This window comes from Pyxicephalus adspersus, chromosome 3 (assembly GCF_032062135.1).
Source record: "Pyxicephalus adspersus chromosome 3, UCB_Pads_2.0, whole genome shotgun sequence".
Taxonomy (NCBI): domain Eukaryota; kingdom Metazoa; phylum Chordata; class Amphibia; order Anura; family Pyxicephalidae; genus Pyxicephalus; species Pyxicephalus adspersus.
Window position 1 is genome coordinate 49,691,618 of NC_092860.1, and position 24,971 is coordinate 49,716,588.

Sequence of the window (24,971 nt, forward strand, 5' to 3'; positions counted from 1 at the left end):
TACAAGTAATGCAAGCATACAATACACATATATATATATTTATATACACACACACATATATCAGGTATTTCTGACACACATTGTCTTTATTGTCTATGAATAGGACTGATTGGTGTATAGAGAAGCCTCAGCTTCCGTGTGGCTGCCACATGATGGAGTTCCATGAACAGCATACAGCTCTCTCCTTTCATCTTTACGACTCTCTCCTCGGTTCCGTCAAGTCTCTATGGTGCTTGACTGCTGTGTTCAGTGGAAACGACAGGAGGGGCTCCTCCACTGATGTCTCCGCCTGTACTCTATGGTTGCCGCCGCTAGAAGTGCTCGGGCTGCCCGTACACCGACTGACCGGAGAGGCTGCGGCATCCAGCCGGCTGTATGGAGCCCGGTACTCCGCAGCTCGTCTCCTGGAACTTTCTGTGTCCTTGTCCCCAATGAATTCATAGCTGAATGTTGTCACCTTACTGCTCCAGCTGTCCCTGGCTGCCAGCACTCCATCCATGGGGCTGGAAGTGTGAGATGCTGAGGGGTGAGTGCCGGCACATGTCACCTGTATAGAACTGTAATCCATGTAAGATCATCACCTATCCTCCTATTATTATGAGGAAATGTGATTTATATCACACCTGATAGATATACAGACAATGATCACATTCTATATAAATATTATCCTGATCTATAGATAGCAAATTATTATAATCCAGACATTTTATAATATTTATTATTCTATTACGATGTGTTCTATGACAGTAGATGCTTTTTAATTTATACCTGATATATATAGAAGAAGTGATCATATTTTATTTAAATAATATACCACATTATCCTAATCTATAGATAGCAAATGATTAAAATCTAGACCATTTGTAATATTTATTATTCTATTACAATGTTTTCTATGATAGTAGATGCTTTTTAATTTATACCTGATACATATAGAAGAAGTGATCACATTTTAAACACTATACACTAGGCTGATCTTTCATCACCTAAGGTGATCTTTCATAATATATTTGTAACCTATCACAATGTTTTTTTATTATAGTAGATGCTATTTATATTACACCTAATAGGTATAAAAGAGAATGGTCACATATTTACATACTATACAAAATGTTCCTGATCTATAGATTTAGAACTATTATAAAAATACAGTCTTGGCTATTTGTAATCTAGCACAGAGTTTTATTAAAGCAGAGATTGTACAGGTACATGTAGTATTTTAATCTTTATAATATTATGACCTCTAATATTTTTTGAAATTTTATCTGTCATTGTGATAGATGAAAAAAGTCAGACTTTTTTTTACTATCTATACATACATCATTGTAATGTAGTACAGTGATAGTAAATATAGTCAGCACTTCTATATTTATCACCTGCAATCTGAATCATAGTGTCAGCCTCTGTTTATCTATGACAGTGACTTGTGTTAAAGCAGGTTAAAGATGTAAAAGGTCATGGTGACATTTTTATCAATATAATAAATTTACATGGTTGATAAATATATATATATATATATATATATATATGTGATTACAGGGATATATAGTATTTTTGGAATTGAAAAAAATGGTAAACATTTTTCATTACATTTTGGATATTGTACCACTGCCAGTGTTTGCCATCTGTGTCTTGTGTCACTTTCTCCAACAGTATCAAATTTTGATAAAGGAGACTCTTTGAATCTTTTGACATAAGAGTCTCATTAACATTGAGCCTGAACTTTATACTTTTTTTTGCTTTTGGTGCTTTCCATGCTGCATACTCCCTCTACTTGGCCATTTAGTACATTTAGTATTATGGTGCCTTTTAATGTTATTACATTGTGCAAGATCCCAAGAGCCATGTGTGTCTTGTTTACAATTACCTTTAATAGAGGAGTGATGTCTGTAGGGATTACTAACCATTAGATGCAACTATGTCTGCATTCTTAAAACCAGAGCATCTATGCTATGCATTTAAAAGTGTGGCTACCATAGATGAATGAAGGTTGAATATTTACTAAAACTTGCGTTGGTCTAGTTTTATTTAATAAATGTAAAATGTTTATCTTTTCATGAATAGATTTTTGCAGTGCCAACAATATCAGTCAAGCATATAATGCTTTTTGTTTTGTTTTTTTTGACCAAGAAATGTAACAAGTTACCGACACTAGTGAAATAAAAATGGAGATGAAGATGAAAGTCAAAAATAAAATCCGAAGATTCTAAAAAAGGTGAATTGATTTTGAAGACATGTTTTATTGATTATTCCATGTAGTTAACTTTCATATATAGAAAAAAAAAAATCAAATCAGATTTTTTACTCTCACTTTTTTCGATCTGTCTTTTTTTTCTCCTGATCATTAGAAATGCAGCCTTCATCTCTCAATCTTTAACAATAAAGACCTTCATAAAGTCAACCGGTAAATGCTAAAATTCACAAACCATTAATTTCTCTGAATTTAACAAAAAGTTTATCACATCTATCAAAATAACTAAGGCCAGACTTTAGTATGGTGCAACACATTTCCTGTCTTCCGATTTAAAAATTAGAAAAAAAATCTTGACATCATATTGTTGACATCTAGCACTCTATTCCCTTGAATATTCTGTCTTTGTAGATTGTTAGAAATCTTGATCTTAAATTCTTATTTTGTTTTTCCATCTTGGTTTACTGTTATACTTCTATGTTGCCTTTAGTCTAATTTTCAAACATTTTATTTACCTCTAGGGTATTATGGAGATTGGCGGTCTTCCACTTGAACTGTGGCGTTTGATTTTAGCCTACTTGCCTTTGCGTGACCTTGGGCGTTGTGGCTTAGTTTGCCGATCTTGGTATGACCTTATAATAAGCCTGGATAACACAAGATGGCGGCAGCTTTGTCTGGGATGTGTGGAATGTAGACACCCTAACTGGCCCATTAACCCAGAAGTTGAACCAAAGTCATGGAGAGAGGCTTTTAAACAGCATTATGTGGCTTCCAAAACCTGGACCAAAAATGCTCAGGACCTTGAGTCCTCCAATTGTTTGTATTTATTTCGAAGAAAGAAGGACCGTAGAGTTCTTTATGTTGGCTATGGCTGTGAGTTTGAGAACCTTAGGACTGCCCTAGCTTCAGCTAACATTTATGATCGTATTATGCTCCAACCTGGTGTCTACGAAGAGCAAAATGAGATTATTTTGAAAGTCCCAGTTGAGATCATGGGCCAAGGAAAACTTGGTGATGTGGCATTACTTGTCTGCATTGACCAGCAGTGTCCAACATCTCGCCTATGCAACTTGGTATTTATGCCTGCTTGGTTTACACCTGTAATGTTTAAGGTGAGATTTATTTTATTTTTGCCTACTAGTATGTTATTTATATATTGTGCCTGTAATGTGCTCTACTTTGGCATACTTACCTATTCTTTTACTTTCAAGATTACTCTGATGGTAGAAAACAATTGACACACTGGGCTTTGTTTATTAAAGCTCTCCAAGCCTGGAAAGCATACACTTTCATCAGTAAAACTAGGTGATAAGCAAACCTGAAATGGATTTCCTAAAAGTCATTTGCTATTAAATATTTTTAATCCTGAACAAGATCCATTCCAGGTTTTCTGGATCACCCAGCTTCACTGTTGAAAGTGTATTCTGTCAAGCCTTGGAGAGCCTAAATAAATCAGGCCCATTGGATCTACTTGAAGGAATATAGTAAATACTCTCTTCCCTTTAAGTGTACATTAAACACTAATATAGTGAGGAGGAATTGCTACATAAAGACTCTTTGGAATGCAACTCCCCTTGGATTCCTATTTTTCTGGTCCCCCAAATTGCTTCTATTGATGCCATGACAGGACACAGTAGTGACCAAAAAAATTACATATTAGGAAATACTAGATTCTCATGAGTTTTATGCCTTTATAACAGTGGTGTTTGTTTGTGCCACCAGTGGAAAATTCTTTTGTCCCAGGGAACCTTTTGCTGGTTTTGTTTTAGCAACAGAGTCAGTTTTTATGGTCATAATGATACCACATTCATATTTAAGTAAACATGGTATAATAACTCAACACAAAATCAAACATACCAAAGTTAACTAAACTCAAGAACAAAAATATAATAGTTTGATGATTTTCAGTTGTTAGATGTAGCTTCTTCATTTGGTTTTATTTGTCTATAGAATCAATATGAAAAATAAACCATTCATTGTGTGTACATAATTGATTTTTTAACTTGTTCTTCTTTCCCTAGACATCTATAGGCTATGTGCAATTTGACAACTGCAACTTTGAAAATGGTCAGCTGCAGATCCATGCTCCTGGAACGTGCCAGATTAAATGTTGTACTTTTAATCAGTCCAGCATACATTTTCACAATGTGGCTGTCAGTGTTCTGGAGAACTGTGAGTTTGTCAACAGTGAAAATACCTCAGTCACTGTGGAGGGGTCACCTACATCTGATAAAAACTGGGCTTGCAAACACCTCTCAGCCTTTGCAAAATCAAGGACCATGCTGTACAGCGCATCAGAGGTGTCGCCTGGGATTGCTGACAATATGGACTACTTGGCTAATGGGTCACCTGGTGGAAATATAAAGACATGTGAAATCATAGTGAATGGAGACCAAAGTCTTTTACTTCCACATTCAAAATCACATGTACTAGATGAAAAAGAAAATGAGTTCAATGGAAACTTTTACATGGGTACAGAAGGGCAAGCCATGACTTTGGATACAGACTATAGTGATAGTGAACTTAGCACAGTCAGTGAGAATGAGGATGATAACCCATCAGTGTACAAACTGTCTTATCATTCACATGGACTAAGTGACATGTTGTCCAAATCTATTCTCTGCAGACCACAAAGCAATGGACTCCTCACTTTGCAGAGTGACATGGCTTTGAAAAGTTTGCAACAGGAGTTGCAGAGAGACAAAGAACTTCAAAATCTTGCCAGCACAATTCAAGGATGCCTTGTACGGAAGTGCCTTTTTAGGGATGGCAAAGGGGGAGTTTTCATCTGCTCTCAAGGGCAAGCTAGACTGGAAGGATGTATATTCAGGGACTTAACCTATGCAGTACGGTGTATACAAAACAGCAAGGTAAGTCATCCTAAGAAATGGTTTGCATATGACACTGACAGGGATTGGCTGACGTGGGAAGTCATTCACTGTAAGGTAGTGTTAGGTATCTTTCTTATGTCCATCAAGATTTGTATTTTTCTGTATCTATTCAAGGATAAATTCATTAAATTACTTGTCTTAAGTTAGCATTTCAGAATTTAGGCTCCATTATTTTTATTAATGGTTAAACAATACAATGCCATAAACATAAGTGGAAAAAACCTAATGTATGGCTTTGAGAATAAATTTTAATGAAACAAGAGTAAGTATTGCATTGATTTTTTTAATGAGGTAATGTATCTCTTTTTTGTATTAAGTGAACTAGTATGTAATTGGCTGTATTACTTTACAATTGATTTGTCAACCCATAAAAAAATGTATTAGAAGATATAAATTTGTGTTGCATTGTGAAGGTAGACGATAAAGAATGCTATGCTGCATTGATTACTCTGTATTCAAATAACTAATGTGAAAAGATGTGTTTGTGCCTCATTGGTTTACAGTAGCAGGAAGCTTGGCTAGAAGAAGATATATCTGTGTTTGCCGAGCTGTGGAGCTCTTGATGATATTAGGCAACCTACTCAGATTAACTGTAGTGGAATTGCAAATTAAACAGGCAGTTTGGCAGTGGTGCAAAATTGCAATATCAGCCTGATTGCTGAAAAGAGGATATGGGACATGATAAAAGCCTAACCTTGATAAATGGCTAACAAAATCATACAAATGCAATCATTAAATAGCATTTGTAAAGTGCAATCCAGTGTACAGAACAGTTCAGTGTAATGGATAGAAATTTTGATGTCTCCAACAAAACTTGTTACTGTATAAGCTAATATATATACAGATAACGTGAAAGATGATGTGTACCTGATCTGTAATATAACATTACTAAAAACAAGATGAATCTTTTATAAATGATAATCTGAATATGAAACCTTTCCCATTTCAGCCACAGAAAAAGCTTAATACACTTGTTAGTAAATGTGACAGTTTTTTGGAGACATGACCAGTTATGTTTGCGGAAACTAGCTATTGAAGAATGAGAAAATACAAAAGCTCATAGACATTACAGTTGTAAGTTATTTGGCAGAGAAAATAAATGGTATTGTTGGTTAGCTTTTCTATTTTAAATTACTGTCATCACAACCCTTATTATTGCGTATTAGGATGGTAGCACTACACATAAATCTTGTGGTAATGTCATCATATAGGTAAGGATTTAGACTGTGTTGTGCTGAGATTTTTTTTTTTGTGTACCTGTACTGAATACCTGTTAGGGATACTAGTATTAAGCTCCCTAGAGTCAAACCCAAAAAAAATTGCTCAAACTGGTAACCCCGAGTCACACTCGAGGTATGTAAACCTATGGGAAGGTTAGTAAATAGTGCGCTTACCTGCGGCTATCTTCCTCCGGTTGGCTTTTGCACAGATGAGTCACCGGGGAGTTCCTGGTGATGTTGGTGCGTGTGTACTTTGCCGGCAGGACGGGAAATTCAAATCCATTTGTATTGCATTCAATACAAAATAACTGTATTGAATGCAATACATTGTATTTATATGTGTAAAAGCAGTACATTGTTTTCAAAAACATTTATTTTACAGTATATATAATAGTATGACTATAATATGTATTTTTTATAAAAAAAAATTTTTTTTAAATATATAGATTTTTTAATGTATTCAATTTATTGTTTTTACATGATTTTGTGTTTCAAACTTTATTATAATCATACTTTTTTACTGTAAAATAAATTTTCATGAAAAACAATGTACCGCTTTTAGACATATAAAACTGGAAAGAAACTAACCGCTAGGGAGCTTAAAGTATCACAAAATACTTAAAAACGTAATCCCGCCATTAAGTGTTCATTATATGCCATAGTGCAAATATCAAAATTGGAATTTTATTCACAGAGCAGGTACCTCATGGATTCAATCATTTGGGAAATCCTAGGCTTTTGATTCTTTCCACACAATCGTTGTGTTGATATTACAAATTATCCACAGGTTTATGATTTTTGTACTGATCTGACCATATACAGGAGATCTGAGTGTCAGGCATGAACACACACATACAGTGAAGCCTGAAAGTATATATTGAACTTTGTAAAAGAGTCACAGAGAATATTATCTTAGAAAGGATCAAGCTGAATGAACAAGCTGAATTTCTCTTGGAGGCATGTTTCACGTTACAGAATCATTTACATTTTTCACACTGTTATAACTGATCAGGATTTTATCTGTCCACTAGACTGAATATAACTGAACATGGATACTGAAAGGCGCTTGTATATTCAGATGGAAACATACCACCTGTGTTTCAGGCTGCATACAGTATCTTTATTACAAATGTTTTAGTTAGGAAGCAATTTGTGTTTATGCTTAAGGATCAAAGTAGGGGATATATGTTGCAGACTTCTGTGGCAATGGTTTATCAGAAAGAAACAATATCAAGCAGACAAGGATTTCTAACCTGTTCAGATTAGAGCAAACAGTGTCTGTGAGTGGTTATAGTCATTATATCTTTGCCAATCCAGGTGAAAATGGACAGGTCATGAAACTGACGTCTTGTGTCCTTGGAACCCTTTAGCCTCTGGTTTGCACGTCCTTATAAAAATAAAACGCTAACAAGGTAACATTTAGATATTATGGAGCATGCAGTAACCCAGGCAACCAGTTACTAAAGTCAGATCAGAGAAACACAAATTCTAATTTGTTTCTGTATTTGATTATATCTTCATTTTGCTTGGTTTATTTGTTGAGGGATCTCGGAGCGACAGTTAATGAGAGATCACATGACCCTGCCCAAGCATTGTGTCTCTGCCTGCTGCTACGTATGGTACAATCATGTATACAATGATTGCTTTTATTCTTTTATGTGTGTCCAGGGACTTCTTTCAAACTGTCTAAGTTGACAAAACATAGATATATAATTGAAAAATGGCTGATCGGACACCTAGACCAGCGAGAAAATTTTGGTGGTCCACGGCTCTGTTTCCCAAAATGGACACAACCCGCCCACTCTCCCATCTCAGGCTCCCTGAGGGGACAGTAGCGCAGGGCTGTGGACACAACTTTTGCTGTTGGGAGGGTTCCTGTCTCAGGGAAAGTTCCTTCCGCTTTGAGGGAAGAGATCCCCGCACAGGCATGGTCCGGATTCCATGGATTTAGCGGTCCATGAGGTCCGAAAGTTTGGCAACAACTGACCTAGACAATTCAGCCTATTAAGCTGCTTACACATGTTAAATAATTCCCGCCCAAAACAGTTATTTTCACCTCGGGCAAAAATCTGACTTGTGTGCAGCGGTCTCCCAAGTTGTTCATTGATCCATCCTGGTAGATAAATAAATGACAGATAAAAAACAACCACTATGTATTTCAATGGAGGTGATCCGTGTACAGTGCTCGTTCATTCACCTGCACTGGAAACAATTACAAAGGATTGTTAGCAGGTAGATTTATCGCTTAACCTTCGTCTCTTGATGTTTATATTACTACTTATGCTGCCACAACAACCTTATTGATTGTCCTTAAACTGATCTGATATATTTTACTCTATCCCCTGTATTTTATTACAATTCAAATTAGTGCTGTCTCAAGCTACTCTTCGGCTGTGCTGTTGTATTTAGTTCTATTTCAGGCTTTAGAGATTGTAAAAGCAATGAAAAAATATATAGATTTTTATTAGAACAGACTTAGCATTGTTGTATGTCTATCTTGTGCATTTAGGTAAGCTAGAGTCTACTTCTGGGTCTTCTTGCCCTGTTTAACAATATTTGAATGAAATGGGCATTGTAACAATTCAGATTTCATCTCAATTATTTTCACTTTACAATATGCTTTAGGACCCCTATTTAATGTACGGCATTGCGTAATATGTTTGCGCTTAATATTAATAGGAAATAATAATAACAATAATAGGACCATGTCACAAAAGCGAAGATGTCACAGGACAGCTAAATAATGCAGAGAAATACAGAGAAAATACTAATCTGCTCCAATTTGTTGCACCCTTGCTGACCAGTGATGATTCCTTGCTGAAGGAAATACCACGTAATGTCAATGCTGCAGGAAAGAAGCGCTACATGAAAGCACATGATCATTGTTTTACCCTGGTTCATCTCTGTATAGTAGTGTTTTATTCAGCAACAAGATGAACAGTGCCACATGGCCCTTAGGGGAGAAACACCAGCCCAGCGCCAGGCTGTAAGGGCCTACAGAGGCTTCTTATCTCTTGCCTTACCAGACCAGTGCCAGACACTTTTTCTGACATTCTAAGGGAAAGCCTGTCACTTAGCAGACCTGTTGTTTTTGTATGTTTCTGAGATCATTTGTTATTTGATGATTCTTTGTGTGTCAGTTTTACCATTGAGCTAAAGCAGCAGACCGGGCTGACACTTCTGGTCTAAAAAGAAAAACAATAGCAACCCCTAGGAGGTTAGGAACTACTATTATAACAGTTTTAGCATTTAGATTTAGACTATTTTAAGTAAACATTTTGTGCCAGGCAAGTAAAATAAATATCTGAGAAACACTATGATAAGAAAACGCTTTCAAGTATGATTCTTCTTTTTTATATATATTATAGTACTGTACTGAACTAAATACTGTTTAATTTCTATCCAGTGGTATATAAGGTATAATTGTGATCATGACACCTATTTTATCTATGCTTACCAAGTATCAAGATGATAGTCATTTATGACAGACTAGAAAGACAATAAATGATTATCTTGGGTACACATTGTACACATGTATATATGCTTCTTTTTGAAAACAAATGGCATACATAAACATAACATGTAAAATCAGATTTTTTTGTTTTTTAATTTTGTAATAGAATATTACAATAATATATGAAATTTAGGAAAAAGGGGAAGTAGTGTAACCATAAAGTTTTTTTTTTTTTACAGTGAAGTACGCATTACCTTCTAAAACAGAGGATATGTACCTGTCTTTACAAACATAAAACGTCCCAACAAAAATCGGCTTAATTACATATACATTGCATGGAGTAGCAGTAAATCTTTGCCATCTACATGTAGCACAAATACACCTCTCAGGATTTCTATAATAAAAAGCTAGCAGAGAAAAAAGATATAAAGAAATATAACCACACATGGCTTGCAAATAATATAAAAGAATTTAATCAAACTGCATGCAATGTATGCTTACTGCTGCAATGTGCAAACAAAATGCTCTTAAGTAAGTAATATTTTACCCATGGAGATGTGGCAATGGTGGTGGTATATCACAGTGACTGTAAATAGAACAATAACGTGCCTACCCTCATCATTCAATAGATCAAAAAACAACAAAGACAGAGATTTAAGCAGGGTTTTTCGGCACAAACAATGTATTCAACATACATTAACAAATTTTGTATTAGGGTTTGTACATTAAAAAATACCACTGTACACAACTAGTGGTCAGGTATATTCATTGAAGTCATATGATTACTTAATACAATAAACAGTAATCAAAGTTTGGTTTGAACCACCTTATTATCCTTGGGGTTCAACCACAGACAAAGTGATTTTTTCACTAGACATATAACCGCTATCAACTTATATATTGTTGACCATATACAATGTTTGATCATCAAAGCATGTTGTTGGATATACTCGACTCGTTTCGCCAGATACGGCTTCTTCAGGAGTATTGACAGCATGCGTAGATTGTCTGTGTCAATTGCATCTAGACCAGTAGATAATGTTTGAATTAGAATTTATAGTGACTCATATGAATATTATGTTGTAGATATACACATTCCCAATTAATATTTTACCCATGCATTCACAATGTGTCCCAAGGCTGCATTCATTTTGTACCTTTTTTTTTTAAATGCTTCCATTTTCTCTTTTAGAGACTTGTTAGATGAAGTGTATATTGAAGATTGTGCTACTGGAACTGTGAGCTTATTCACATAACAATGTAGGCAGGTTCACATAATTTGTCTGATTTATTAGAGCTCTTTAGGGCTGGAGAGAATACACTTTCATAAGTGAAGCTGGGTGATCCAGCAAACCTGGAAAGGATTTCTTCAAAGTCATTTGCTAGCAAATGTTTTGAATCCTGTACCAGATCAATTCCAGGTTTGCTGGATTACCCAGCTTTACTGATAGAAGTGCATCCATCCTCTCCAGCCTTGGAGAGCTTTAATAAATCAGGTCTAATGTGGGAAGAAGTCTGCTTAGCTGCAAGACAAAGAAAGATAGATAGTGATTTCCTAGTTTAATTACCAGGACTCCATTGTAAATATAATGTTTGTTTTGAATAGACTGACCCTTTAAGCTGCGTACACACGGCAAATTTTTCTCGCCCGATAATCGGTATCGAATTATATTATATATATATAATCCATGCTCTTGGTCACCTAAATCAGCTGCCTCTCCTTTACGTAAACTGGGTCCTTTTATATAGCAATACATTTGGCATTCAGCAAACTTTCTCAGCAGGTGAATCTTCCAAGTGAATGTGTTTAAAATGACAGTGATTAATTCACCACCAAAGCATGTTTGGTGAAAATCACATTTATTGCTTTATAAACAAACCCCTTGATTTCAGCTGCAATTTTATGGTATGGACATTACTGTGTATGAAGTTTTTGTACGTTTTGTTTTGGAAAGAGAGAAAATCATTGAGACCCTGTGATTTTATTTTTTTTTTTTTTTTGGAGTAATTCCAAGAAGAAAGTTGTAAGGACCTGGGGCGATTTTACACAGTAGGCAGAACCCATAGGTTTACTTAAAAATGTTTTGTATAGAATATACTGATAGGATTCAAACTCAAGCTTCTAGAAGTTCTAAACACCAGTATGGGTTGCCCCGGTCAGTTTATAATAGTCCCATAGATATAATCAAAAAAGGAAAAGGAGTTGACACCTGTAATTTGGCATTAGTCACAGGCGGAAATTAGATGTATAATTGATGAATTTAAATTGAATACAATTATGTAGGCATAGCCTTATAGCAATGAATACTTATATTGAAGGAATAAAAATATGAAAGAATGTAAGTAATGTTTTTTGTCTGTGGGTGTTATATGATGTTTGCTACAAACAAAGACTGTCCCTATTAACAAGCTGACACCATGTTACAATTAGAAAGAACAGTCATATAACATAAAGAGGATATTGTACTGAATTGGGTGATCCTCCTGGATGGCGACATTTTTCTAGTGGGTGTAAATGAAACCTAAGGCATATAATTGTACACCAGTATGAATAGGATTATTAATATTATCCTGCCAGTTCTCAGCTAAAATTGTTTACATTAGTATGTAAGCACCATAAATCTCAGGGTTTGTGTTCCTCCGGGTATGACAGAGAACAGATCTTATGAAAAAAAAGTTAAAAGTAGGAAGAGGATAAACAGGATGAGAAGAATAAGGGGCTGGCATTCATTGTCAGTACAGGCCTAGTTTTTAAATAATAATGATATATTGTATCTGTAGTTGAAAATATATATATGTGGATATAATGCAAACCCTATCTTCTAAAATCATATTTGTTTCAAATATTTAAATGTCCACACACACATTCATATAATAGCTATGGAACCCATAAGCTCGCCCTAATTTATTATGCCCCTTCATACTGGACAGATATGAGTCCACTTGGTTGTTCAGCACACCTCTTCTCTATTGTGGCTACATTTGATATTTTCCCCTCTACTTTTTTTTTCCAAAAGCAAGCATTATTGAGATCAGAAAAAATACCATTCACAATTTTCCAAAATATAGCATATATCACTTCTATTATTAACTTATCATTATTAGAATATATATCTCAACTTTACAAACAGTCATAAACAAAAATAAAGAAACATTTCTCTGTATTACATTAAATAATTATAGATGTAACCAATATCTTTTAAATCATTTTTATGGGGTATAAATATGTCATGTGAATAAGTATGAGTTATGGCAATAAAATAACAACATTTTGGTTAGACTTAAGCTACGTACACACTTCCAATGGTTCTCGCCTGATAATCGGCTCAGGGCCAATATCAGACAACAATCTGAAGTGCATACATCGTCCAAACGACCGTCCTGGTGGATCCACAGACGATGAACGACGAACGATTGTAATGCAAGTGAAGGGGGAGAGCGCGCAGCTGGGTGCTGCTTTGTCGCTCTTCCCCTCCTCTCTGCATAGAGCAGAACAGTGATGTATGTACAGCACTCATTAATGCATCGTGCAATGATAGTCATTGGAAAGGATCGTGAAAGATTCTTTCCAACACTTGTTATTGCACGTGTGTATACGGCTTTACTGATTGTGTGAAACATGAATTGTGTGTGTGTGTTTGAAACTGCTAAAATCAAAAGATCCGCTTCACATCCAGACAATCTGCATTCATTAGAATGAGTTCTGCATCGTGCAGTCTTTTCTCGTTGGAAAGGATCGTGAAAGATCCTTTCCAACGAGAAAAATTGCAGGTGTGTACGCAGCTTTAGAGTAGAGTCAGGCATTTGAAAAATAAATTATCAAGATATCAGTATGCATTATCTAGCATAGTATAAAAGTGTTAAGGTTTGTTTGCATTATTGATTTATTGTCAGGATTCTTCCACAGGTTGTTATGCTAAAGAATGAAATTTACCACTGCAAAGCATCAGGGGTTTTTCTACGCCTGGCAGCTGGGGGTCTCATAGCTGATAACAACATCCATTCAAACACTGAAGCCGGAGTGGATATACGCAAAGGAGCCAACCCTGTGATACTGGTATGCAAAACTCTGGAATTTTTTTTCTATTTATTTACTCTAAAGCCTTTTTACCTGGATTACTGCTATGCACTACTCAATATCAATCAGATTTCATCATAAATCTGATGGAATATTGATCAGACTGCCACCACCAGTAGTTTTATATTGCTGGACACAGTACATAGGTTTGAAGCCATCAGTCACCTGCTGCTCTCCCTTTTGCACTCGAACAACAAAAAATGAGCATTTCTGATTAAAGTTTGGACAAATTTTATCAAATATCAAGTGTGCCCAAGTTTGAATTGTATCTAACATACCGGTATTACAAACTTCTAACAGTCTATACCAGCTTATGTATTATTTTTCCTGCTCGTGGAAGGAAGGTAAAAAGATTGCATGCTCCCCCAGGTCCCCAGATAGGTATTGCAAAGGCTACGGCAGGTAAATGTCAAAGGTAGCATAGTGAAGGTAATGTATGCACTATCGACATAGGCAAGTATACAAATATTCCTTTTTTTTTTCTTCCCCCGTCTCATGAAGCAGAATTAAATGCTTGTTTAGATTTTCTCTCTGATGGTTTTTAAAGCTGGCTGAACATTATTAGTCCTATTTTAGTCTAGCGGCACAAATTTTACAAGATAATATCACTTTTAGCACAATTCTTTTTTTTTGGTCCATTCAAGGCACAGATGGGGGGTTCCTCATGGCTTCTGTTTCCCTGCCATCCTGCTGGTGCCCCTACAAAATCATAGTTCTACTTCCAACCCAACTGTAAGTTGGAACTCACATAGATCTTGGACCCTTCCTTACCTCTCTGACAGTTGTTGAGCTTCAGTTGACAGTTGTTGAGTTTGTCTACTGAATCCCCAAGTTACTGCATTGGGTCTGCTGTTTTGTGTTTTTCTCTGGCTATATAGGCAGCGAAAAGTTCTCCATTCTTTTGGGTGAAACTCCTATTTTTCTTTGAATATGCAAATTACGGAGAACCTCTAAAGTGTTACAACACATAAATCCTTCTTTTTAGTGGGGAAGCATCAGAACCTAGAAACGGCAATATATTCAGAACATCACTATTTTATAAAGAAGTGATGAAAAATAGTATCAGCTGAAACACAATGTTTCTAACCCTTCCCTACTTGTTTTGGTTGGAGTCTGGACTGCACATGTTTCACCATGCACATGTATGAGTATATTTGGAAATATCTTGAACAGTATTTTGTTTTAAAACTGTCTTTAAATAGACTCTCACTTTTTGACAGAGACACTATCTGAGAAATGACCTCTCCTAACTCCCAATCTTACTCTCTCTAGTTCTCTCTTGTTCCTCTTCCTTTATGTAAGCCAGTGCAAAATAACCAATACCTACAGTCTTATAACCCCCTTACAATGTGACCGTGTTATGGTCCAGTAGCCAATGGCTAGACTAAAGCATTTTGGCATGAGAGATGACGCTTCTTCCCATATGCTCCAGCACTAGCCAGTATTTTGATTTATTTATTTATTTTGATGCTGGGGGCAGATGAAGGATCACCAAAGATCATTGGAAAGTGTGTGTAGGTCAGAGGGAGTTTGTAGCTGCTGTGGCAAGAGGTGACATTTGCCTTTATATACATAACATAGCGTGAGACAGTGACCAGTTTAAACATACTAACTTATGACTGTAGTTTAGTGTGAAGCCGATTTATTTATATTTCACATTACAAATCCTTAAAAATGTATGCATTTAAAAAGTACCACGCTGCTGATAGCTACCCCTCTAATGTTATGTGTGCTTCTGTTTCCTGTGCATGTAACACAACTGACAGTGTAATAGAATACACAGCGGCCTCCGCTCTGGCATTGTGGTTCTAGGAAATGGAAAAGGCAGCATCCGCAGCAATCAGATCTACGGGAATAAAGAAGCTGGCATTTATATACTGTACAATGGGAACCCTGTGGTGAGGTATGTTATTATGGTTTCATTCTACTTATTCTGTCTCTGTGGCTACGCTTTGAAAATGCAGAACACTTTATGCTCACAAGAAAGTAGTGTTCTGATTATGTGTAACTATAAAGTCTGCTTTACTTCAGTCTTCATATTTCCTTTGTGTTTTATGTCATATGCTTATTTGTCATACGTATATGCTTATTTGTTTTCTCAGTATCATTAAGCAGTGGCAACTGAGAAATATTTGGAGTACAAAAAATCTTATCAGTAAGATTATTTAATAGCATGCTGTCATGTATTGCCATGGGAAACATGGAAAGTAGGATGCAAATTCGTATATAGTCATTGAAATATAACAGCATGATGTATATAATAAAGACTGAAATGGTATATTAAGTTTGATAAAAATGTAACACTATATTGGAAAATGTAGATGAAAACCTTTCCATAGAATGCTGGGACAGCTGGGGTTCCACTACAAAGCTAAATGAATGTTATCAGATCAGATTTCATATTCCTAATATTTTCAGCAGAAAATAATTTAAAATAACTGTCAGATAGTGAAGTATTTATTATTAACCAGCATCAAATCCACATTTTTAGGGGCCTGGTGGCAAAACAGTTTTTATAATAGTGTTGTGAAAATCTACGGAAATAAAGCCCCCCTTAAATTTTATACATTTTGCGGTCCAATCAAGCCCTTATCTCAGTTCAGTTTAAAAACTGTCAGAAGATTTGGAAACTACAAGTGACTAAAAGTGCTCATCCAACCATGCAACCCGACAGACCAAGAACAATTCTGCTAAGACAAATGGATTAAATGGATAAACAATTCCAAATATGTTACCACTGCAATTGTAGCAAAAGTGGTTCAGAAGAGTCAGTACTTATTTAACTGAGTAAGGTATGGTGATGACGTTGGTCACTATTGTCATCTTCTTACTTTTTTAGTTAAAACTTGCAGGTAGTGGCTAACTTTAAAATACCTATACCCAGAGTTTTATTGAGATTTTCACCTTTTACCACTCCCACTGGCAAGTCCTATCTTGTGAACATTATAATTTAAAAAATACATAAATAAAAGGCACTGATCCTATGGGGTTCAGGTTTCAATACTGTCTTATGACAGAAGGGGTGATATCACTGTACCCTATAGGCACTGACATGGGGTACTTTGGTGCCAGCTGTAACAAAGGAAGGAGCGGTGAGGGATGGCTGGGAAGGTGAACATCACTGGATTGGTGAAAGGGACCTTTTCAGTGACACTAACTTTCTCTGAATGGACAACTCTGATTAATTAGAATGTTAAAAAAAAAACAGATCAATCAATGCATAATCCCCATTTTCCAGTTACCCTCTGGAAAATGCATGACCATGTCATGTGGTAAAACGAAAACAAAATTTGTATTTAAAAATATATACTCTCAAAACATGTATGAGCATATTCACAGATCCCAGAATATTAGTGTGGTGACCAAAAAGATCATTTGTGTCAGTGGTAACTGACCTCAGAGGTGCAACATGGCTCAGTGAACCCCAAGCAAACTTTGGAGGAACCCTGGTGCCTGTAGGCAAAACTAATAGTCTTTTGCCAACCCTAAAACTCTTGTAGGACAAAAAGCCTCAGGTCGACTTGAGTTTATAGCTGCAAAGGTATGCAGTGATTTGCTTAAAAAGTGAACAAAGACTGTGTTGATTGTAGAGGTAATCTTAACAGCACTTAAACAACATACCAATATATAAAATTACATAATTACAGACCAGGATACTGCCGGTACAAAGTAGCTGTTAACAGAAAAGCCTATAAAGCAAGCATCTCATCATCTGCAGGCAATCTACTGCTGCTTGATGAGCTACTCAAGGCAATACACTTTTTTCTATATACCAGCAGGAATGTATTTATGCACAGGTATAAATGTGCTTCTATGGTTGTAGCCACAACCCACTCTTTGATCACACTCTGTCCATCCTGATTACCTTCCTTTCTGGATGAAAAACACTATAGTTTGCTATAGCTATAACTAAAGCAATGCTCCCAGAAAATATTCAAATATGCAAAAAAGACAGAGTTTAGAAAGTAGCATGAATAATGTACCTTTCTAGATCTAGGCAGTAAGAGGCATTACCATGTGCAGAGTCAGCTTATGAGAATGAAGCAGTGAAGCACAAAACTTCATTACTGGTATGCTATGCGTCTATACTCCAATTTACTCCTAAATTCCCCTTTCCCATTGATGCAGGTATAAAGTTCAGGCACATGTAGCTGCCTACCAAAACTTCCTGCCATTTCCAAATCTTAGACCTAGTTCAGCTCACGATACCAGGCTGTACTTTCATGTACAATAAAACATTCCAAAATGTGACACCGCCTGTCCGTAGCATCAGACTGGATCATTGCATTAGCTCTTTGATGGTTTCAAGTCCCTTATTGATATTGTGTCTTAAAATGGTCACACAAATGCATACCTAGTTTTCGTAAAAAAATGTAATGATGGGATGCTACTTACATCACCTGTGTTGTTTAGTAACATATAGCTATTGTTAATTAACATGCCAGTTGCAACATTTACCTTATTATGACAGAAAACCCTTGGTTCTCCATTAAAAGACCAGTTCTGCTCCATATAAATGGAAGTAGTAGTCATGTTGGCTTAAGGAAGTTGGACAGCTGTCAGTATTGTGGGATAACATTATTACAAGGATAACAATGTGTTGTTTTCCTCGCATAGTCTATTTATAAATAATGCACTAATACCATAGAGGTTAGGTTGCTTCAGTGCGTTGTAAGCAGCTGAACCGTGTAAGGCGCTTTGTCAAACAGTACAAGCTTGATGTTCCTCTAGAGAGCTGCTACGGATACCGCAGGGTTGTTAAGAGAGCCAGAAATCTGGAAACTTCTTCCTGCTGTGCGAGTAACATGTATTCTAAAAGCAATAGGCTCTGTCATTTTTGTGAATTATGACTCACCTTAAAAATTCTCATAGGGAAATGCAAAATGTCCTCAAAGGTTGCAGCCTTCTACAGAACTGCTTTTTCCTCAATTTCCTATTTTCATTTTATTTACCATGAAAAACTCACAAAACAAAGTAATTTTTGCAGTGCAAACAGATACAGGCGTTTTAAGGTAAGAATTAGCTAATCTTTGAATTTTCTTTTTTACCTTTGTTTATGAATTTTTAATTGAAAGCACTGTTTGAATTGTCTAATTTTGTGACAGATTTACTTGAATTGAATCTGTGCTTAGACTCTAAACACTACACTATTACATACTCACTTTAAAAACTTTTATACTCACTTTATAGCACTTTAAAAAATTTTATACTCACTTTATGACACTTTAAAACCACAACTCTGTAGCTACAGGTATTGTGGAGAAATTAATTTTTGATGTTTTTGAGTAATAGTAAAGATACTTCTCCAGGAATCTCATGGATACCGGAATTTATGGGCGACCGGTGCAAGGGGGGTTCCCATCTCAAACAGTCTACTACTTCTTTTTATATCTCGAGGTACATAAGCAGTTCAACACACATAGATCACTGACAGACTCTTCTCTTTACCAAATGCGTTGCACTCTAAGCAGGTGACCTTTAATGTAAAAGCACAGCAGATTTTTCTATGCTGTTAAAAACCAACTTTAGTTTTAAGTATTTTTCATAACACAGGTCAACAAAAAATTTGTTTTGATAATCATCAGAAACCACAGCAAACGTTTCTGTTACTAAGTACTAATATAAATAACATTGTACACGCGTGTATTTTGTACTAAAATGTAAGCACCATTGAAGTGAATGGTAACACATCTTCAGTGTGAAGTAAAATAAGGCACACCGTGGTATAGATCTACTAACCAGTGTCAGTCAGGTACCATTGTTTCTTCAGAAATGCTTGGAGTATGATTTTCTTGTATACTCTTTGTCTGGATTGGCGCGGTACAGCATCCAGCAGTAGTCAGCCATCATACTTTCAATCCATAAACCTTGGTAGCGGTGCTCCAATAACTGAATATCCTGGTGAAAACGTTCTCCCTGTTTGTCACCCACCATACCAAGATTTTCAGGGACGAATTCTAGATGTGAGGGCAAGAATTTTTTTTTTTTTTTAATGACATGTGACAACCCAGTTTCTGGTATGAATTAAGCAGATTCTGAACTCCTTCCTTGTATTTACAGCACTGTGTAATATGTTGGAGCTATATAAATCCTGTTTATTAATAATATTAATAATAATAATAATATTATGCAGGAGACTTATGGTTGCCCAGGAAATTTTCACACAGCCACTTGAATGCATCCCAAGCTTCTAGCTCAGCTGCTGAGATTGTTTGAAAACATCATCCTGCAAAACGGACTTGATCTGTGGCCCTATAAATATCCCTTCCTTCATTTTTGCAGTGCTTATGTTTGAAAACTTCTCAACAAAGTACTAAAAACCCATGGAGTTTTTTTTTTTACCCATGGCCTTTACAAGGTTCTACATCAAGCCTAACTTGATATGGAGAGGTGGCAGAAATATTTTATGCAGATCAACCAGAGGCAGAAACTTGACACTGCTTGTTCTGGGCTTATAGGTATCTTTTGGTACCCAATCACGTCTGACATAATAATTTCCCTTAGGTAGGCTGTCCCACAGGCATAGGAAACAGCAATATTTTGTGAATCCTCCTTGCATTCCCATCAGCAAGCCAATGACATTTAGATCCCCACAGATGTTCCACTGGCATGTTTTATACTGGATTGCTTCAAGTAGTAACTTCATGTTGTCATAGGACTCCTTTGGGTTAACAGAATGGGCAATGGGTAAACTTGGTTCGGAATTACCATTATGCAGTAAGACTGCTTTCAAACTTCTTTTAGAGGAATCAATGAAGATACGCCATTCAGATGGAATATGCTCTTCTGACAAACTGTTAGAGTGCATTTATATCATGACAGTAGCACAGTGAGCAATCACTAGTGAAGAATGTTGTCAAGTTATGATTTTGTTTTCTGTAGTGAGTTAAAGTTACACCCTTTGCAAGCATATGCTTCTGTTTAAGCCTTTAGAGATTTAGATCACAAATGAGATCATTCAGCTCTGTTTGTGTAAAGGTCTCTGTAAAGGTTCTGAATCTTCATTGGCCAAGTAGTCAGGATCAGATGATTTGGGGTTGTAACTGGCTGCAACTCCGGAGCATTCCTCATCACCTTCTACAGAAGCAAGTCCATCATGTGGCGGTACCAGAACTGGCAATGAATCATCATGGGGAACAGGCCCAATTGCAGAATCAAGGCTGGGATATACAATGTTGTACTTTATTTTACCTGAGAATCCACTTTTGTTTACACTGCAAAAATAGCAGTCTATTAGATGGTCTCGCGATTCTCTCCACACCATCAGGATTGCAAATGGCATTGCTGATTTACACCGATTTAACCAGTCACGCAGTCGGTTGGAACAACTGGTACAGATGACATGTGGAGCCCAAGATTTATCGAGGTCACCAAGTGGACAGCCAAAATATAACTTGTATATCTTTTCAAGTTCTGTGCTAATTTGGCGACGTTGTTCTTTCGCTGTGAATGAACCACACAGGTAACAGAAACTGTCTGGATAATTAAGGCGATTTCTAGGCATGATGACAAATGAAATCAATCACAGTTAGTGCGGTCTCTAACCTTACAAAAAAAAAAAAAAAAATGTAATATATCAAAGCTATTTATAACGAATTGAAATCCGCATCAAAAAGACTACAAAGCCCACAAAAAAAATTATATCTGATGAAAATGACATGTTGACCTGTATAATTAAAGTGTAACTAGAGGTATAATAAACTGTAAATATACAATGAAGTCTACCATTACCATTAACACAGCAGTTTTTATTCTTCCTCTGTAACATTGTTTTATTAACTGTTGATTCTCCAGTAGATAGTTATTTTTTTGTGTCCTGTAATGAGACAAGCTGTCCAGCGAAAGTTGCAGAATGGTCAGAGCAGCTGTCAATTAACAAACTGAGCGTATTGACTGCAGGGCATTGGATAAAAATATGAGAATATTGCATAACAAGCAGCCCACAGCATCGGGAGCTCATAGTCAAACCATTTATATAATCGTTTTTCGTAGTTTACATACTTTTAACCAATTTACATCACATGCTGTAGGTAAGGTCAGTGAGCAAGAATGCTTTTTGACCCCTTGCTTGACCAAATCCACACGTCGCAGATTCATATTTACTTTAATCCCATGGCTTTTACTAGGCTGTTTATTGGACATTGACTTCTAGGGGGCTGTTTCCTGAAACTAGTCCCACAGAAGTCCATAGGGGTGAAGGTTTGCAGAGCTGACAATAAACGTTGCAGCCATGTTTATTAGATAAAGTTAAATATGCATCTAGTGAACAAGAAAATTTAGGCTAGATCAAAGGAAGATGATGAGAAGGATAAGCTCATTTTATCCTAAAGCTTTTTTCACTGCTTGTAGGAAATGTGCAAAAATATCCATCGTCTGAAGACAGATGAACTATAAGTTTCATTTGTTGCACGTTAAAATTTTTTTGCACCTGGATTAACTTTACATCAATCACAGATTCAGTGTTTATAAATTCATTTTCATATGACAACATGTTACATTTTGCTTTTCTTCCTGTAAACCAAAACTGTTTTAAAGCTAGGAATTAAAAATTGGCTTATAATACAAAATATATAGGCATGAGAAAAAGGATGTACGCCCACCCAATACTAAGGTTTTGCAAATCAGTATATAACAAAAAAGCAGTGTGTAAAAACGTACTACTTTCATAGGAATTAAGAGGGTAAGTAGCAGCCACGTGCTTCTGATCAAATGCATTTGAATATTGTTCATCAGCTGTAACCACCTCTTTAAAAGTTTTAGCAGTTTGCTGGTCTGGTTTATTCAGGTGTGTGTATTACAATCCTAAGGAGGAAAAAGTTCAGTTAGCAAGTTAAATATAAAAGTTCATGACCGTACAATTAGAAAAGGACTAAACAAGTATAGGTTGTTTGGAAGGGCTGCCGGGGAAAGCCCCTTCTCTCTAAAAAGAATATGGCAGCATAGCCTGGGTTCTCTGCCACAGGACCTGGGCACCTTGAAGTCAACTTAAAGGTCGCCCATGAACTCCTCTGTACACCAAAGTATTCTAAAGTCAAATGTGAGGCCATCTGTGTGACATCTAAAATTGGCCACAATGGAGTCATTTTATAGGACAATGATTAGCAGCAAATCTAAAACAGAAAGGCTGAAAAAGAAAAGAATCAAGGTATTGCAGTGGCCCAGTCAAAGTCCAATCCATAACCCATTGGTAATGCTGTTGTGGCATCCTAAGAGCTGTGTATAAATTAATGCCTGAAAACCACAATGAACTGAAACATGAATGAAACAAATCAATGAAACAAGTAATTCCTCCGCAACAATGTGGCAGACTAATACATTTTTTTTGCTTCTAAAGGGGGTATTGAACCATGGGGTGTACTTAGTTGTTCACACATAGCTTTGTGAAAAAATAATGACAGATTCAAAACAATTTTGTGCGACTGTACATTATATATGCACATTTAAAAAAAAAAACAAAGAAACCAAGATGCATGAAAAAAACTGCTCATAGGAGTTTTCAACACTGTAAGTAATGTACTTGAATACATGATTTACAGTGTCATTGATCCCAGGCCATCATGGTTACAGCCACAGTGGCGGAGGAGGTGCTAGACTGCAAAATGGCAAAATGTACTTTTTATGCTTCATGGGACCCCAATTAAAATTTTGCACAGCATGTCATCTAACACAATGCTGACTGTTGGCTAGATATTTTTTGTATTATCTTGTAGATGTATTCTTTGTTTAGCATTTGTTTAGTAATGTAGCAATACAGTATATAATTTTTTACTATACATAATGTAATGAATTTGCAATAGGACAGAAACGGCATTACCAAGCACTGAAATGTTACTGTGCTTGTCAATTAGAGTGCAGATAAGTGGGCATTGTGTATTGCATGGATAGCGAACACCTGCAGTTTGCACTAATGCCTATATTTCATAGAGAAAATGGCATGAAATCACATAAGCATTCATATCTCCCCTAAGCTGCATGATAATTACATAATGGCTTAGTCTACAATCTGTTATGTTTAACAGATGAAAAAAGTAGTAACCCATAATTAGAGAACAATGCTATACAATTACCAGTGGATATCTGTAAAGCCTGCATAAAAGTCTGTGCACATAGTGGAGGGGGCTTATTGAAATGCAGGAGCGGTAACTACTCTATAGGAGCAGTCTGTTACTTGATGGGTTAAGTAAATCTTCTATGATTATTGCTCAGGCTGCATGTCAAGAATCAGCTTGCTAGTGCCCAGCTTCAAAATCCAAGAAAGTGGTGAAGGTCAGAAGCTTTGTCAATTACATTTCTGCTCCTCAGATGAGAAATGAAGCATACAAAAATCTATAAAATGCTTCCCATCTCATTTCATTCCAAAAAAATACCATAATACCAATCATTGCTATAAATGTTTTTTTCTACAGTTTAAAAAACTGCTGCTTCTCCTTCCCAAGAAAGACACATGTAATGTAATATATGATAGCACTACTATTACATTCACAGATATGTTTGTATATGTTCTTATATACACCTCCTAGATTGTAAGCTCTTTGAGGCAGGGTCCTCTCCTTCTCCGGTGTCACTGGCTGTATCTGTCTGTCATTTGCAACCCCTATTTAATGTACAGTGCTGCGTAATATGTTGGCGCTATATCATTCCTATTTAAAAATGTTTTTTTTTAATATTATTTGAGCAGAAACCAAGATATTGTCATGTAAGATGTCTTTGCAGCCTGCTATCAGGTGAAATTATTTATCAAAACGATAGCCTCCAATTTTTTCTATGGAATGGCTGCAAGTCGACTGTGTGTTGGAAAACGCTTCCTGTAACGTTTACATAGTTATCTATAAGTGGGCCCCTTTTACTTTTATTCTAAAAATTGTAATAAGTACAATCTTGACCAAAACATTTTTCTAGTCTTAGGCGTCGAGTAGGGAAGGGTTACAACTTCTTGAATAATTTAATTTGCTAGCTGTGTCCCCATCAGAGGGAATAACCTTAAAGCTATATAAACAGGTTAGATGATTGTTGCCTGAGATAACCAGTCTTGCTCATCTCAGGTACAACATCTAACGTGTACAACAGTTCCCACTTTCACCAATCCACCCTGGTTACTAGTAGGGATAATCGTAGGGAGCACACACGTCTGGGTTTT

The 24,971-nt window shown here is 36.2% G+C and overlaps 1 protein-coding gene across 2 annotated transcripts in view; it reads left to right on the forward strand.

Annotated features, from left to right (window-relative positions):
* The first annotated feature begins 206 nt into the window (after positions 1–206).
* FBXO10 (F-box protein 10) overlaps positions 207–24,971 on the forward strand; it is a 50,076-nt gene continuing 25,311 nt past the window's right edge. The window contains exons 1-6 of one of the 2 annotated variants that reach the window (XM_072404525.1): positions 208–526; positions 2,131–2,215; positions 2,713–3,303; positions 4,213–5,061; positions 13,664–13,813; positions 15,601–15,737. In XM_072404525.1, coding sequence (XP_072260626.1) covers positions 2,719–3,303; positions 4,213–5,061; positions 13,664–13,813; positions 15,601–15,737 — 1,721 coding nt within the window. In that variant the 5' untranslated portion in view covers positions 208–526; positions 2,131–2,215; positions 2,713–2,718. Of the gene's footprint in view, positions 527–2,130; positions 2,216–2,712; positions 3,304–4,212; positions 5,062–13,663; positions 13,814–15,600; positions 15,738–24,971 lie in introns of both variants that reach the window. The other variant, XM_072404526.1, reaches the window with a different exon arrangement.